This window comes from Schistocerca piceifrons, chromosome X (assembly GCF_021461385.2).
Source record: "Schistocerca piceifrons isolate TAMUIC-IGC-003096 chromosome X, iqSchPice1.1, whole genome shotgun sequence".
Classification (NCBI taxonomy): Eukaryota; Metazoa; Arthropoda; class Insecta; order Orthoptera; family Acrididae; genus Schistocerca; species Schistocerca piceifrons.
The window spans coordinates 767,948,797-767,965,906 of record NC_060149.1 but is presented as its reverse complement, the minus strand read 5'-3'; the positions used below and the strand labels follow the sequence as shown (position 1 = coordinate 767,965,906).

General features: G+C 41.7%; 1 protein-coding gene across 1 annotated transcript in view; it reads left to right on the top strand.

Moving 5' to 3' along the window:
• The window catches only part of LOC124721661 (unconventional myosin-Va), a 348,113-nt gene that overhangs the window by 208,743 nt on the left and 122,260 nt on the right, over positions 1-17,110 (top strand). The window contains exon 2 of the mRNA XM_047246731.1: positions 5,445-5,549. Within this exon, the coding sequence (XP_047102687.1) occupies positions 5,445-5,549 (105 nt within the window). The remainder of the gene's footprint in view (positions 1-5,444; positions 5,550-17,110) is intronic.

The window sequence follows — 17,110 nt, the reverse complement described above, 5'->3', positions numbered from 1 at the left end:
TCCTCCCTTCACGGGAATAAGCTCCGGCTTATTAAGCCTCTCCCAGCGGCTTGTACGACCTCTCCTCGGCTCTCCCGCCGGGAGGAGGTCATTTTAACTAGTCTGCGTATTGGGAACTGCCTTTCTAACCATCCTCATTTGATAAGTGGCACTACCCCACCACTTTGTACACATTGCGCCCAAGTTTTAACTGTCCGCCACTTCCTAATGGAATGCCCATTTTTAACTGTTTACGTTACCGCTTGGGTTTGCCATCTGATTTCTCTGTCGTTTTAGCAAATGACGCTCGGGCTGTCGACCGCGTTTTCTTTCTATCCGTCAAAGCAATATGGCAAAGGCCACTTAATTTTTAGTTTCGGACCTCCGTTTCTGTATGTTGTCTCTTTTAGCCCTTTTTTCACGTGCCTGTTTTTAGCGGTCTTGCTATTATCTCAGTTGGGACTGACGTATAGTCGTTTTTCAACTCTTCTCTGTCTTGGTGTTCTATAGTTTTGGCTTGGGCGCGTATGACCCCAGTTTTTTTGGGCCCTAGAGCAAAACGAAACCAAAACGTAAGTTTCACAAGGTAGAGCTATTGTAATAGCATGCAGAACACTGTCATGCTATACTGTGAGTGTAATCGCCTACACTTCATCTGTGGACCCGAATACAGAAGACTCGTCATTTTATGGGCTAGAAGAGAGGAAAATATCGTGAAATAGAAGGGTCGAAAAGGTGTTGGGATCTTCTGACGCACTGTGGGACGCAACCCAGAGCATCACGCATCCCTCGAGGTACGGGTTAAGGCGCGTTTACATTGAGCTCAGAACATGTTTTTGTTCGGAACATTGTGTGCAACTTGTTCCCTCAACATGTTAGCAACATTGTTCGTTCTTCGCATTCCCGTTTACACTAGCGACCAACATTTCTACGTATTCGCATAGACTGCTGCGGTGAACTGTGTATTCACATCAAGAGACGCTATGTCAAGTGAAGAGGAAGAGTTAATGACATTTGATGATGCATTAATAATACTTAACAAAATAAACAGACGAAGAAAACGATGTAGTCGTCGTCGGTGGACCAAAACATACAATAGAAGACGTGGCGGGAATGACATGCTTTGTGAGCTGAATTTGGAAGACGGTTCTGGCTTTCGCAACAATGTCGCCGTCAGATTTTGAAATGTTGTTGAATATTATAGGACCAGTTGTTTCAAAGAAAGTCACAAATTTCAGAAAAACACTCTCTGTGAACCAAAGACTTGCTGTTACTCTTCGTTTTCTGGCATCAGGAGACTTCCATCAAAGCCAGCCATATCTCAAATACACTCCTGGAAATGGAAAAAAGAACACATTGACACCGGTGTGTCAGACCCACCATACTTGCTCCGGACACTGCGAGAGGGCTGTACAAGCAATGATCACACGCACGGCACAGCGGACACACCAGGAACCGCGGTGTTGGCCGTCGAATGGCGCTAGCTGCGCAGCATTTGTGCACCGCCGCCGTCAGTGTCAGCCAGTTTGCCGTGGCATACGGAGCTCCATCGCAGTCTTTAACACTGGTAGCATGCCGCGACAGCGTGGACGTGAACCGTATGTGCAGTTGACGGACTTTGAGCGAGGGCGTATAGTGGGCATGCGGGAGGCCGGGTGGACGTACCGCTGAATTGATCAACACGTGGGGCGTGAGGTCTCCACAGTACATCGATGTTGTCGCCAGTGGTCGGCGGAAGGTGCACGTGCCCGTCGACCTGGGACCGGACCGCAGCGACGCACGGATGCACGCCAAGACCGTAGGATCCTACGCAGTGCCGTAGGGGACCGCACCGCCACTTCCCAGCAAATTAGGGACACTGTTGCTCCTGGGGTATCGGCGAGGACCATTCGCAACCGTCTCCAAGAAGCTGGGCTACGGTCCCGCACACCGTTAGGCCGTCATCCGCTCACGCCCCAACATCGTGCAGCCCGCCTCCAGTGGTGTCGCGACAGGCGTGAATGGAGGGACGAATGGAGACGTGCCGTCTTCAGCGATGAGAGTCGCTTCTGCCTTGGTGCCAATGATGGTCGTATGCGTGTTTGGCGCCGTGCAGGTGAGCGCCACAATCAGGACTGCATACGACCGAGGCACACAGGGCCAACACCCGGCATCATGGTGTGGGGAGCGATCTCCTACACTGGCCGTACACCACTGGTGATCGTCGAGGGGACACTGAATAGTGCACGGTACATCCAAACCGTCATCGAACCCATCGTTCTACCATTCCTAGACCGACAAGGGAACTTGCTGTTCCAACAAGACAATGCACGTCCGCATGTATCCCGTGCCACCCAACGTGCTCTAGAAGGTGTACGTCAACTACCCTGGCCAGCAAGATCTACGGATCTGTCCCCCATTGAGCATGTTTGGGACTGGATGAAGCGTCGTCTCACGCGGTCTGCACGTCCAGCACGAACGCTGGTCCAACTGAGGCGCCAGGTGGAAATGGCATGGCGAGCCGTTCCACAGGACTACATCCAGCATCTCTACGATCGTCTCCATGGGAGAATAGCAGCCTGCATTGCTGCGAAAGGTGGATATACACTGTACTAGTGCCGACATTGTGCATGCTCTGTTGCCTGTGTCTATGTGCCTGTGGTTCTGTCAGTGTGATCATGTGATGTATCTGACCCCAGGAATGTGTCAATAAAGTTTCCCCTTCCTGGGACAATGAATTCACGGTGTTCTTATTTCAATTTCCAGGAGTGTAGTTCCATATCATCCAGGAAACGTAGATATTTAAATCCGAACCACTTCGTTTCGTAAAGTGTGTTAGTACCACATCCACATTTTTTACTTTCCTCTATTTTTCGTTTCTCTCGTCGGTACTGAGACAAGATATTTAATTTTTTTGTCCACGTCACTGCTGCTGGTGCCAAGCGCCGCAGCAACCTTTTGTAATGAATCATGTTTGATTTTAGTATTTTTGTAACCTGCGCAACGTACATTCCACAGGCACTCCTCTGCCTCATATAGCGACATCAGCTGGAAAATTTTGTATCGTGACCACTCGCTGTTTCAAATAAAATTGAAGGGACATAAAGTAAACGCACCACTACACTCCAGCAAAACAAACACCAAAACACTCAGAGCAAACGAACACTAACGCTGCGTAGCGGAATTTAGTGGTAGCTGGGCACGAACAATGTTTCTTTGATCTCTACCGACACAGCAGTGGAACACTAATGTTGTGTTGTGAACTCTGTGTCAACGCGCCTTTATGCATTCAAGTTGTCACGGCTGCACAGTGTGTCAAATCAGGAAGACAAGAACCATCTTTGTTCAGTCTTACGCTGTCAAGAGTTAGTTTTATCCAGAGTTTGATGGTTGTTTTGAAAGGTTTCTTCCACCCACATTCAAACTAATAACATAAGATGATGTACTTTGTGTATAATAGAGGCAATATGCTTTACGTTAAGTTATAACCTATACAAAAAAAAAAGATGGAAACTTTCAAACCGTTAAGCGGCAGTAGCTTTGTGTAGTTCCTGTCAAATTTGTTTCTTGGGACACGACACTTTGTAAACTAAACAAAGCTAAAAAGAGAAGGTATTGTTTGAATCTTGCGGCCACCCCCACCTCCCTCCTATGGGAAACTAGTCATACTCTATGTTTAAAAATGTTGAAGATTGGTGGCTCGCATAGTTCGTAGGGAAAAAAAAAAACGCTCTTCGGAAAAAAAGCTGCATTTTAAAGCTGTACTATTCATCTCATGTTAATCATTTCCTACCATCGGAACAGTTCTGTAAATCTATCTGGTTTTGTCAAAAGACGCTTGGTAGAAAGCCGATTTCCGTTGCAGAAATCTGATAACCCATCTTAATCCTGTGCGTTCAGCTCTCCACCTTTGGCGCTTGGAATGCTTGCGTTTGGATCACTTTGAGAACTTTCATTTGTTGTTGCTCACTTTATTGTTTCCACCATTTCAGTTACGAGGAGTGCTGGGAATATGACTGTATGCGGAAAGGTGTTACGTTGATACAAATGCTAAGGCATTAAACCGGGAGACTTCTAGAATTTTTGTTGTTGGCAGTGACTCCGATCGACTGTGGGTAAAGTTTCACGTAAGAAACCATTCGCTGTTTCTTCAGTCAGTATGGTCATTCTTGTTAAGGTATGTTATGTCGAATAATGAGCAGACCGTTCACATGTAATGGGGAATCGTGCAAGATGTTAACTTCAGATATTTCTGGAATCACTGGAGATATCAAAACAGGTTTTTCTACATGCGGTAATTTGGGGATAAATCTTCACTGCAAGCACAGTTTTTCTTGTACGCATCACTCCACGAAACTGGTGCAACAATAATAATTCCAAAACAAAAAGTCCTGCAAAAGACTTCTGCAACAGACTCTCTTCCTTTTTGGAAAAGAGTTTTGTGTTTTACATAGAAAAGTACTGTAGCACCTATGGTGACGTGAGTGGCCACAACTGGTGCTAGTCACTAGTTTGTTACCAAGAACTTGTAACAAGTGCGGAATAAGAGCTGTGCTTGTCGTAGTGGCCATCATGTTTTGCTTGGCCATCATGTTTTGCTTGTTTCATCTTCTTTACCCTGTCAACTGCGGTCAAAGGTGTCTTTGGTGATGGAAATTGTGCCCACAGCTTACGAAAAATTTCAATTCCAAAGTTTAGAGACGGTGTGGGCCAAGCTGTTATGGAGGTGATTTGTGATAACATGCTCTACCAGGTATATTTAAATTAAATGGTGCAAATAAACACGCTGTCAGAAGTTGAAATATTTCTGGATTAACACAGTAGAGGTAATCGATCAAGTAACACCAAAGCAAATGAGCCAAAATCCGGTACTGTACTGTAATAGTATTATTTTACCTAAATGTGATAATTTTTATCATCCTAAACTAATGGAGATGAAAATTAAATATTAGGGCTTTGTTGGTCACACATCTCAGTGTTATTTGAGTAACTCTGTTAGTAACAAAAGACTTCACAATTCAGTTTTGCAGGGAGCCAAACATATAAAGTTCAGTGATAGCTGCAGATGAATGTGACGACACATTGATAATACCGGTAAAGATGTGATAGTGAGGTTAACTGAAATTGCATTTCTGTTGAAACTCTGATTTTGCTGCAATAGTTTCTGAAGTGCACAAGATAAAAGAATTCACAGGGCTTAACTGTGTATTACTGAGTTCTATGCAGATGTGTTTATAAAGTAACCACAAAGCCACTGGCAGGGTTAAATTACGGGGCTCTGGTCACTGCCATATGACAGCTATTAAATTGTAATAAACCTTGCCAGTTATCAGAATGATTTACCTAGCATTAATCTCTTGTCCTCAAGAGATGTATGAAAATACTGATGTTGTATAGCTGTTGCAGTTCCTGTTATCACACTTGCCTATATTAGTATCCATGTGAAACTGCAGTTCTTTTAATTGTTGTTGCAATGCATGTTACAGGGAGCACAGGTGTGGATTCAGCACCCAGAAAAAGTATGGGAGGAAGCAGAAGTAATAGAAGACTACAAGAGCAGTGTTCTGAAAGTTCGGACAGAAGATGGCAGAGTGAGTCTTTCTTTATATACATTGTTACCATTTATGGCATCCATCCAGTAGAAAATTAGTCATGTCGCTAATGTAATTTACATTAAATAGTATTTAATGCTATATTTAATTTGTAGTAAATACATAAATAATTGTTTTGTATGGAAAAAGGATCTTCTGAGGATAACTTTACCAATAAATAAGTAAACGAATTAATACACAATAACCAGCTTTTATAACAAGGTTATCTGGTATATCAAGATAAGAAGGCTGTTGTGGGCTGCAGTTTAAGGATAGATGTGATGCAGCTCTCTGTGCTTGTCTATCCTGTGCAAGCTTCTTCATCTTTGAATAACTACTGCATCTTACATTCATTTCAACCTGCATACTGTGCATCCTTTGGTCTCCCTGTATAATTTGTACCCTACCATCACCACTTCCCTCTAATACCTAACTGACAATTCCTGGATGCCTGAGACAGTGTCTTATCAACCGATTCCTTCTTTTACTCAAATTGTGCCACAAATTTTTCTTCTGAATTTGCTTCAGTACCTCTTCATTACATATGTGATATACCCATCTAATATTCAGAATTCTCTTGTAGCACCTCAGTTCAAAAGCTTCTGTTCTCTTCTTGTCTCAACTGCTTTTTGTCCAGTTTTCACTTCTGTACACGGTTATACTCCAGGTAAATACCTCAATTTCTAATCTAATTGTGTCAGCATCACCTGATCTAATTCAGCTACTTTCTGTTAACCTCCTCCTACTTTCAATGAATCTTTTTCCAGCACACTATCTGTTCTGTTCAACTGTTCTTTCAAGTCCTTCACTGTCTGTGGCAGAATAACGATGTCATTGGCAAATCAGTTTCTACTTTTCTTTACTGCTTGCTCTGTGTACATGTTGAATAACATCAGGGATAACTACAAATCTGTTGAGAGATTGCCTACCTGCAGAATCTTCTTCAGCACCTGGAATATGTTTGAATGTAGTTTGTTGAATTGCTGAAGAACTCGTACTACAGGAAATACTTCAATAATTTGCACTGGGCAATTCTTCAAATAATGCAAATTTTCCCACATTAATTACCAAGAGACAGAATATGATGACCGGTTCCAGTAATCAGAAAAATTGACTTTCACAAGTAGGTACTCACACTGTGCTGATTACCTGGATGGCAGTGACAGAATATTCACATTACAGGGTCCCAGTTGGATCCAGGCGCAATGAATGTTATGATATTAGTGACGTCAGTTTAGTTTAAGGACGCCCGTGCTTAAGGGGCAAATGGGGACCGGAGCCATCTCCAGCTCTCAGATGAAAGAAAAACTGTGTAATCAGAGGTTTTTCTTTCAAGAAAATGATTTTTAAATCACTATTATACAAGTTTATAACAGGATTGGAACTGAAACTATTTAAGCTACTTAAAAGTTGCCATGTGTCTACTAAAATATTAAAAATGCTCCATACCCCCAGGTCTTGGCCCCTCCCACCTACAAACTATTATATGGGCACCCTCGGTGTAGTTAATCAATAAATACACCACATTTCTTAACAAGTGATAACTAAGTGATTCCTACAACGCAGTACACAATAAGAGTCCCAAATTATTCACACATAGACATCAAATGGAATTTGATTGACACTTGGAAAAGTTGAAGTTCTCAACCTCCTAGAGTCATGCGGTTGTACTGAATGCAGGCAAACTGATGATGGATTTACACGGATATAGCAAATGAATACATTTTCGTAAAGCCTGAACAATGTGTTGCTCATATACTAAGTGGGTGCATACTTCATCATAACACTGATAAGCTTTGAGTTCCCAAACTTATGCATAAATGTTGCCTATGAGATTTCCAAGACTCAACTGATTGTTGTGGGATAGAGGTTGGTCATATAAAAATGGCAAGGTTAGGTTTTGATAATTCAGATGGACTATATTTTGCTACAATCACTTGGTTTACAAAATATGTAGTAGTTTTTTTTTTTAATGTGAAAGATTATGAAACCATTTTATATGTCCACATTGGAAATAACACATTTATAAGTACAGGTGCCAGTTTTAGATTTACAATCACTGATGCAAATTTATGCAAATTCTTAATTAATGGTATAATTTTTAATGAAGTCTGTCATTTAGTTTGTAAAAATTAGGGCAACAAAAATACAGCCGTAAAAGTGGGAATCTAACAGGCATAATGGTACAAATAGCAAAAGTAATTTTTGATGTATTCAAACTGCAATTAAAGCTATTTCTCAAGTTAATTATTTACATAGAAATTAAATACATTACTCTAAGGTCAGGATGCCAGTCTTTCTAATAAGTGATGTCAGTGTGCCCAACTCTACTGATTAGTTCAGTCAAAGATCCATATCTTGTAGTGTAGTAAAGCTTTTAGTTGTTAATAATTTCCAGTTAACACTGTTTTCAGCAAAACTAATTTCACTAACAAACTCGGTGCGTTGAAAAGAAAAATGTGAATAATGAATTTAAGTGAGGTGAAATTCAGTTAAAGTTTCAATAAATACATATACCTACATTCTATGAAGTACTTTATAGAGATTTGAATGAAAAGTTGAAAACGAGTAAAAATGACAATTATTAATATGAGTGCAATAAGAGCATGTAGGAGGTTCCAGCTGGCCCTTCACTGTCTCACTCCCTTCTCAACTGATGCTTCCCTTTCATGTCCTCAGACTTGTATCACTGCAGTCTGGTTTATGTTCAAGCTGTGGATAATTGTTTGCTCCCTGCGTTTTATCCCCCTACCTTCAGAATTTCAGAGAGTGTATCCTGGTCAACACTGCAGAGACCTTTCGCTAAGTCTACAAAAGTTAAAAATGCAGGTTTACCTTTCTTTAACCTGTCTTAAACATAGGGTCAGTATTGCCTTGAGTATTTTTATATTTCTCCGGAACCCAAACTGGTATCCCCCAAGGTTGACTTCTACAAGTTTTTTCCAGTCTTCTGTAAACAATTCATGTAAGTACACTCCTGGAAATTGAAATAAGAACACCGTGAATTCATTGTCCCAGGAAGGGGAAACTTTATTGACACATTCCTGGGGTCAGATACATCACATGATCACACTGACAGAACCACAGGCACATAGACACAGGCAACAGAGCATGCACAATGTCGGCACTAGTACAGTGTATATCCACCTTTCGCAGCAATGCAGGCTGCTATTCTCCCATGGAGACAATCGTAGAGATGCTGGATGTAGTCCTGTGGAACGGCTTGCCATGCCATTTCCACCTGGCGCCTCAGTTGGACCAGCGTTCGTGCTGGACGTGCAGACCGCGTGAGACGACGCTTCATCCAGTCCCAAACATGCTCAATGGGGGACAGATCCGGAGATCTTGCTGGCCAGGGTAGTTGACGTACACCTTCTACAGCACGTTGGGTGGCACGGGATACATGCGGACGTGCATTGTCCTGTTGGAACAGCAAGTTCCCTTGCCGGTCTAGGAATGGTAGAACGATGGGTTCGATGACGGTTTGGATGTACCGTGCACTATTCAGTGTCCCCTCAACGATCACCAGTGGTGTACGGCCAGTGTAGGAGATCGCTCCCCACACCATGATGCCGGGTGTTGGCCCTGTGTGCCTCGGTCGTATGCAGTCCTGATTGTGGCGCTCACCTGCACGGCGCCAAACACGCATACGACCATCATTGGCACCAAGGCAGAAGCGACTCTCATCGCTGAAGACGACACGTCTCCATTCGTCCCTCCATTCACGCCTGTCGCGACACCACTGGAGGCGGGCTGCACGATGTTGGGGCGTGAGCGGATGACGGCCTAACGGTGTGCGGGACCGTAGCCCAGCTTCTTGGAGACGGTTGCGAATGGTCCTCGCCGATACCCCAGGAGCAACAGTGTCCCTAATTTGCTGGGAAGTGGCGGTGCGGTCCCCTATGGCACTGCGTAGGATCCTACGGTCTTGGCGTGCATCCGTGCGTCGCTGCGGTCCGGTCCCAGGTCGACGGGCACGTGCACCTTCCGCCGACCACTGGCGACAACATCGATGTACTGTGGAGACCTCACACCCCACGTGTTGAGCAATTTGGCGGTACGTCCACCCGGCCTCCCGCATGCCCACTATACGCCCTCGCTCAAAGTCCGTCAACTGCACATACGGTTCACGTCCACGCTGTCGCGGCATGCTACCAGTGTTAAAGACTGCGATGGAGCTCCGTATGCCACGGCAAACTGGCTGACACTGACGGCGGCGGTGCACAAATGCTGCGCAGCTAGCGCCATTCGACGGCCAACACCGCGGTTCCTGGTGTGTCCGCTGTGCCGTGCGTGTGATCATTGCTTGTACAGCCCTCTCGCAGTGTCCGGAGCAAGTATGGTGGGTCTGACACACCGGTGTCAATGTGTTCTTTTTTCCATTTCCAGGAGTGTATTTTGCAGTCATGATTGATTAAACTGATAAGCCAGTTACATTTGCACTTACCAGCAATTGCTTTCTTTGGGATTCAAATAATTACTTTTTCCCTAAAGTCTGAATATTTTACATCTCGTATATGCACACCAGTGCAATAGTTCTGCAATGACTGGTTCTCTCAAAGATCTCAATAATTCTGAGGGAGTGTTGTCTATTGCTGGGGCTTTGTTTCGACTTAGACCTTTCTAGTGCTACGTCAAATTCTTCTTGCAGTATTGTATGTCACATCTTGTCTTCGTCTACTTCCTGTTTCCTTTCTTTAACATTAGTTGTATAGACCCTCTGTATATTTCTTCCATATTCTTGCTTTCTCTTATTTGCTTAATACTGGATTGCCGTCTGAACTCTAGATAGTCATACAGTTGATTCTCTTTTCTCCAAAGGTCTCTTTAATCTTCCTGTAGTCAGTATCTATCCTTCCACTAGTTAAATGTGCTGCTTCAGCCTTGTGTTTGTCCTCTAGACCTCCATGCTTAGCCATTTTTCACTTTCTGGCAGTCTCATTTTTGGAAGTCACCTGCTTCATTTTTACATTTTCTCATTACACCAACTGAATTTGATTCATCCTGTTTTATACAAGGATTTTTGCGAAACTTTGTCTTTCATCTATTTGATCCTCTGCTGCCTTCACTGTTTTATCTCTCAATGCAACCAATTCATCTTCTATTGTATTCCCTACACCTGTTTTTGTCAAAATTTATGTAATGTTTACTTGGATAGTCTCAATAAGCTGTTGGTCTTTCAGCTTACCCATGTCCCGCCTCCCTAATTTCCTACTTTTTTGCAGTTGTAACTATTAACGTAAGTCCATGAATGATAAATTATATGACCTGAGTTCTGGTTCCAGTACACTGATAATACCTTTGTCATCTGGCCGCATGGAGAAGTGGAACTACATAGTTTTCGCCAGCACCTCAGTGAACAGCACAGCAAAATCTAATTTACTATGGAGATAGAATAGAATGGGATGCTGCATTTCTTCAGCATCTAAGTTTACTGAAAGCCTGGTGGTAAACTAGACCAATGAGCGTATAGAAAATAGACTAGCATGGACAGGTACCTACACACCACCTCCCACCATCACCCTACGCAGAAGAAATTTGCCCTGCCTACTTCAACCAAGAGGGCCCATGGGATTGGCGATTAGCATTTGAGGCAGAACTACGAAATGTCAGGTACATCATTTGGAGACAATGATTATGGGATGGAGATGATAGATAACACTATGGGGACAAAGGATGAAGGTAATAGTGAAGAACAGAAAGAACAACAAAATATCGCCTAGTTACCATATGTCACTGAATGAGTGGGCAAAATTCTCTGTCAAGTAGGTAGTAATCCAGTTTTCTGAAGCAGCAATAAAATAAGATGTCCTTGGTTCAAAGAAAGGTGCAGTCGGCAAGCTGCACACTAGTGTATTTCGGACATGGAGAGCCGATTAGCAATGGATACCTGAGCATGAAAGATACATTCGTCTGAGACAGCACAGTCACCGATAGTGGCGGAACGCCAGGATGAGTGTGACGAGCTGATAATATTTTAAGATGTTTACATACTGCTTACCTGGAAAAGGAAGATCAGAGATGCTATTGAAATGCATTAGTGACCACGCAACATGAATAGAGAAGACAGGTATAGACGTAGTATCTTTGCTGCTAGTAGTATCAGCACTATTGGACAACAGTGTTTGCAAAGCAACCCACACAGGCACATGGGAGACCCTGACATCAGTAGGTAACAGTGTACTCAGCATCATGCAGCAAGTAAACAGTGCTACATCACAACTATCACGCATATACCATTCGCCTGTTTGCAAAAATGGCAAGAAATAAAGCAAACGCCAATAAAGGATGTCTAAAATCCCTCCATCATCAATATCCTATCAGACTATGAAAACAGCTTCTTCCTCTAGTACGGTATATAAGAATTGGTTTTCCTCATTCAGCAGTCAGCCCAATGCCCTGAGGAAGACTATTTGCAACAGTGGCGAAAACGTTGGACAATTTTACTTGCTGGTAATGTGGTCACATATGCAGAAGAGTTTTACTGACAATAAATTGTGGTCAGGGTCCACATCTATCCCTGGAAATGCCTTACACTTCAAAATGTGGTTTCAAAATCTATGCTTTACCATTATGTAATATCATTTTGAAACCATCCAGTGTCCCCAGGTTTTTTGCCATGTATACAGCCTTCTTAAATGATTCTCAAATCAAGTGTTGTGAATTTTTAAATTATGCTATTTGCAGAATTCTACTAGATGGTTTCTTCTTTCATTTCTTTTCCCCAGTCCGTATTCTCTTACTGTTTCTCCTTACTTCCTTTTCCTGCTAATGAATTCTACTTCCCATCAAAATTAAATTTTCCTCTCCCTTTATTATCTGATTAACTTCTTTTATGTCATCATGTATCCTTTAAATCTCTTAAACTGTGGATGTAGTTAGTGTATAAACTTGTACTCCTGTGGGGTGGGAGCAGGAGTTGTCTGTCTTGGCTACCATAATGCATTCACTATACTGTTCATAGTAGTTCACCCACATTACTTTCTTACTCATTATCAGACCTATGCATTATCCATACGTGATTTTGTATGTATAAACCTATACTCACCTGATCAGAAGTCCTGTTTTTCCTAACACCACCCTTTGCTAATTCACACATATTTAATTTCAGTCTATCCATTTCTCTTCTTGGATTCATTAACCACCTCACATGATTAAGGGGTGTGGGATGTAACATTCCACTCTGACTGGTAGTATGCCTCTTTTTTATGACAATTACTCCTGAGCAGTCCTCACTCAGAGTTCCGAATGGACACCTTGCTTTCAGCCATTTATATTACCAGCACAGCAAGGTCATGTTGGCTAATGCTGCAAGGCCAGATCAGGCCATCATCCAGACTGTTGCCTCTGCAATTATTGAGAAGGCTACTATCCCTCTTCAGGAACTACATATTAATATGGCTCTCCACAGGACTCCTCCATAGTGGTTGCACTTATGGTATATATACCTTTGAGATAGGCAAGTCCCATGGGTTATACAGAGATTCAATTTCAGTTGGTCTTTTTTCCATTCTCCAGCTCACTCTGAAATAGGAGGAAAATTAATTAGTTTATTGTGGTGAAACAATATGGTAGATGTTTTGGTAGAAAAGAGCAGGTTTTTGGGGGTAGCATTCTTTAAACATAGATATATATGGTTAACACCAAGCAAAGGCATTGCAACTTTTGTTTTTTGTTTTTTTTTCTGAGTTGTGGAAAATGATGTATTAAATACTCGTTGTGTGATGAAAACGTGTGAAACAACTTGAGTGTGAAAGACTGATTGCTTGTTTGAGCTCTCCATAAAACAGCAGTGCATGTCTTCCTGACTACTCCATGAAAATGTATCTCATTACGATTAAATATCCTCAACTAACATTAATGAGGAACAATAGGTATTACATGAATCTTCATGGACCATCTTATTCTTAAATTTACCTCTGTTTTGGTGGGTTTGTGGGCAGTATTGATAATCAGACCTTTTCTAATGCCAAACAGCTGATATTGGTAACTTGACAATATTCTGGCATTTGTCTAATTAATAAGATATGGTCACCTCAGAAATTTCATGTTTGTCTGCCATATTGCGCCACTTTTTTGGTTTATTCATTTTATTAACTTCAGTTCTCATGTAGTACATTGAATGCAAGTAATAGCCTATCAGTGTCCTTTTTTTCTGTTTTGTTTGTAGTTACACTCACCTTACTTCACATGGAATTTCATATACTTCTTCAAGCCTTCCCGTTTCATGCCTCACATTGTATCTGCTTACTAGACGAGCTTCAGTAGGCCTATACTATTCTGCTAACTTATAAGAATCAGTCTCCTTCATTGATATTTGCCCTTGGTATTAGTAGCTTATCTAGACAATAATTAAAACTGCTGGTGAATGAATGTAATTTATTGCATCAATTAAATTTGCTGTAGTCACTTTACACACCTCTCTCTCTCTCTCTCTCTCTCTCTCTCTCTCTCTCTCTCTCTCTCTCTCTCTCTCTCTCTCTCTCTCTCGTTGTGAAGTGACTGGTGGTGGAGTGGGTATGTATTTGTAGATGATCACAATATACAGATGTGGGAGATACATTCCTTAGCCCCTTTTGGAACATTGTTTTTTGAAATTTTTTACATCAATGTTCCTTTAATGTACATAGACAGTTTTAACTTCCCTAACTGGAGTTTGAGTGTGCCAGTGGTGCACTTGATATCACTAAACTATCCATGACGAACTACATAGTATTTCTCTGATTTTCCTTGCTTCATTTAATCCTGTATGGTCTGGATGGCAGAAAAATGATTGGAAATGAATTTAGGTTTTTCTACAAAAAAAGGAAAAAAAACTGCCATTGAATCTGTAAGGCAAATGTCATGATAGTTCCCACGAAAAGAACATTTCCTTGACATTGTCCAGTCTGAGCTTAGGTTCAACCTTGAGAGCTAACAAACGGGGTCCCAGCTGTGTTTCTGCACTGTGCATGGGCAGCCATGGGGATGCTGGGCTGAGTCCTGTGTGTTGCTTATTTTGTCGTGTGGCAATGTCTCTGCTGGAGAGGGCAGAGCTAGCTGGGATGGGAAAGTGTTTGTCTTACATATGCACCACTAAGGGTGGAACACCCACGAGTTGAGTAAGCTGGAGGCATCAGCAGCACAGTTGAGACACATTTTTGAAGTATACCATTTTCTTAAGACCAAGCTGGTCACACTCCTCAGGAGTTCCCTGAGCTAAGTTGCTGGTCCTAATACTCACTCCTTACATTCTAAAAACACCACCAACACTAAGGGCATCTCTCTTAAAATGCAATACAAGAGACATTGTCCAATGCTGGTCATATGCTTTTGTAGGCGAACAGGTTGGAAAATGGCAGATGCAATTGGTTACTAGTTTGGGATGCATTGCGACCAAAACTGTGGACTGTGGATGTTCAAACTGTGTGGTTTTAAAACGATTTTTCAAAGGGACAGTCTCTCCTTAAGTGCTCTAGATGGAGACAATTTTACTGCTCAAAGTTTCAGCTGGCTGTGTGTATTAGCTACCTGGACTGTTGTTTGCATATTCTTTAAGTGCCACAGAAGGGATGGTTGCCAGTGAGTGGGCCTGTGTTATATCACTTTCAAAAGAACCATTGTGTGTATTGCTGGCTCTGGTAGAGACTGACGACCCATTTAGTAATGTTGGGACACACAGCATTAGACTCGATGTTCCCTTTTTTAGTTTTAATTAACTGTCTTAGAATATCAAAACATGAATAGTAATGTATGTGAGTGAACTTTGGAGAACAATTGTGTAGGTAATTAAATGGCAAAATTAACACACTGTGATAAAATAATTCAAGATAACATTGTTTTTGAGAGACCTTCTTCTTTTTCTTCTTCTTCTTCTTCTTCTTCTTCTTCTTCTTCTTCTTCTTCTTTATTATCACTTTGACCTGGGAGACCATGTGTGTTCCCTACATTCCTCTACCAATCATTTCTGTTCCTGGCTTCCATGGTCCACTCTCCTTTTCTCGGACCCCCGCTTTCGTATCCTTGTTGTTATCCTTTCATGTTGTCTATGGCCTCCTTTGGTCCTTCTGCCTTCCACAGATCCTGTGAATGCTACTTCTGATAGTGTTTCCTTTTCCATCCTTATTAGGTGTCTAGCCCACACCAATCTTCTTTTCTTTATCCTTAAGACGATATCAGCTTGCAAGTATAGGTGAGCCAGTTCCTGGTCTTTCAATATACTCCATTTCTGTGACTGGATGTCCCTGTTGGGGCCAAATATTTTCCTTAATATCTTTCTCTTGAAGACTTAACACTTTTTGATCATCTGTTCTCCTCAATATAAATGTTTCCATACCATATAGAGCTACTGGGAGAAATATGCTCCGATATAATCTGATTCTAAAACTTCTTGAAACTGCTCTAGTGCACAGCATGTCCTGTAAAACAAAACATGATCTATTGGCCACGGTGATCCTTGCCTTAATCTCAATTCCCATTCTGTTTGCTCACTAAAAATGGTTACCAAATATTGAAATAGATCTAATTTTTTTACAAGTGCATTCATCAACTATCATTGGAGTTTGATAATAGAGTGCCTTGCTCATGACCATGTGCTTAGTTTCCTCCTTGTTACTTCGTAACCATACTTTTCTTGAAATACTTCTGTAAGAACTTACTGTGAGCTGCAAGTCCTCTTTGTTGCCATTTATTAGGTTATCATTGTGTGCATATACGAGCTGGGTTTGTTGTGGTATTACCCAGTTCTATTCCAGCTTAGTTTAATTTTTGGTGTTCTCTGTCTATCTTTCCTAAAATTCATTTAATGGTGTTGTAAGAGTAGAACTGTGAAACTACTCTCAGACCGTAATTAACATTTTGTTTTCAGTATATTTACCATCATATTAAAACAGTGACAGTTAAGTCAGTTCACTAATGACGTAATACGGACATCACATCAGTCCAGACGTACTTGACAATGGCAATAAATGCTGAAACAGTAGGTCATGAATAAAGATTAGGTACTATCAGCAGCTATTTTGATGCATCTCTTATGATGATGATGTGAATTAAAAAGTATTGAAGATAATGTCTTCTACTTCAATGTCATTCGTGGGGATTTTCGCCTGTGTGTGTTCAGCAGATGTTTCTGTTTTTCTTATACTTGAGAGAGGTTACACCTAATAAATATATAGTGTTTCATATAATTAAAATCAGTGTTTAAGTGTCATTTGAAATTTAAATTTGGTTTAATTGTAGTTATTAAGGTAGACCAATTGGTTCACTGTTGTATAAATTTGTATCTTATGGCATGGCAAAATGACAAAATAGAATGGTGGGAGAGACTCAGAGGCAGTCGGCCAATGGCAGATGGACTGAAACCTATAGAGGAGACATCAAAAGTGTAGCTGGACACAGATGTTCAGAGGGAAGGGACTTCAGGTGGGGACTTTAGAGAGTTCAAAAGTCTTTGTTGAGTCTGTTTTTCTGAGAGTGAATTGGGGTTTTTGGTTGGGGTCTCCAGAGGGTCTAGATGTTTCTGGTTTAGAAGCAACCGAGCCTCTTGGATTAAATTTGTATCTATGAACTGGGAGATCAAAAAT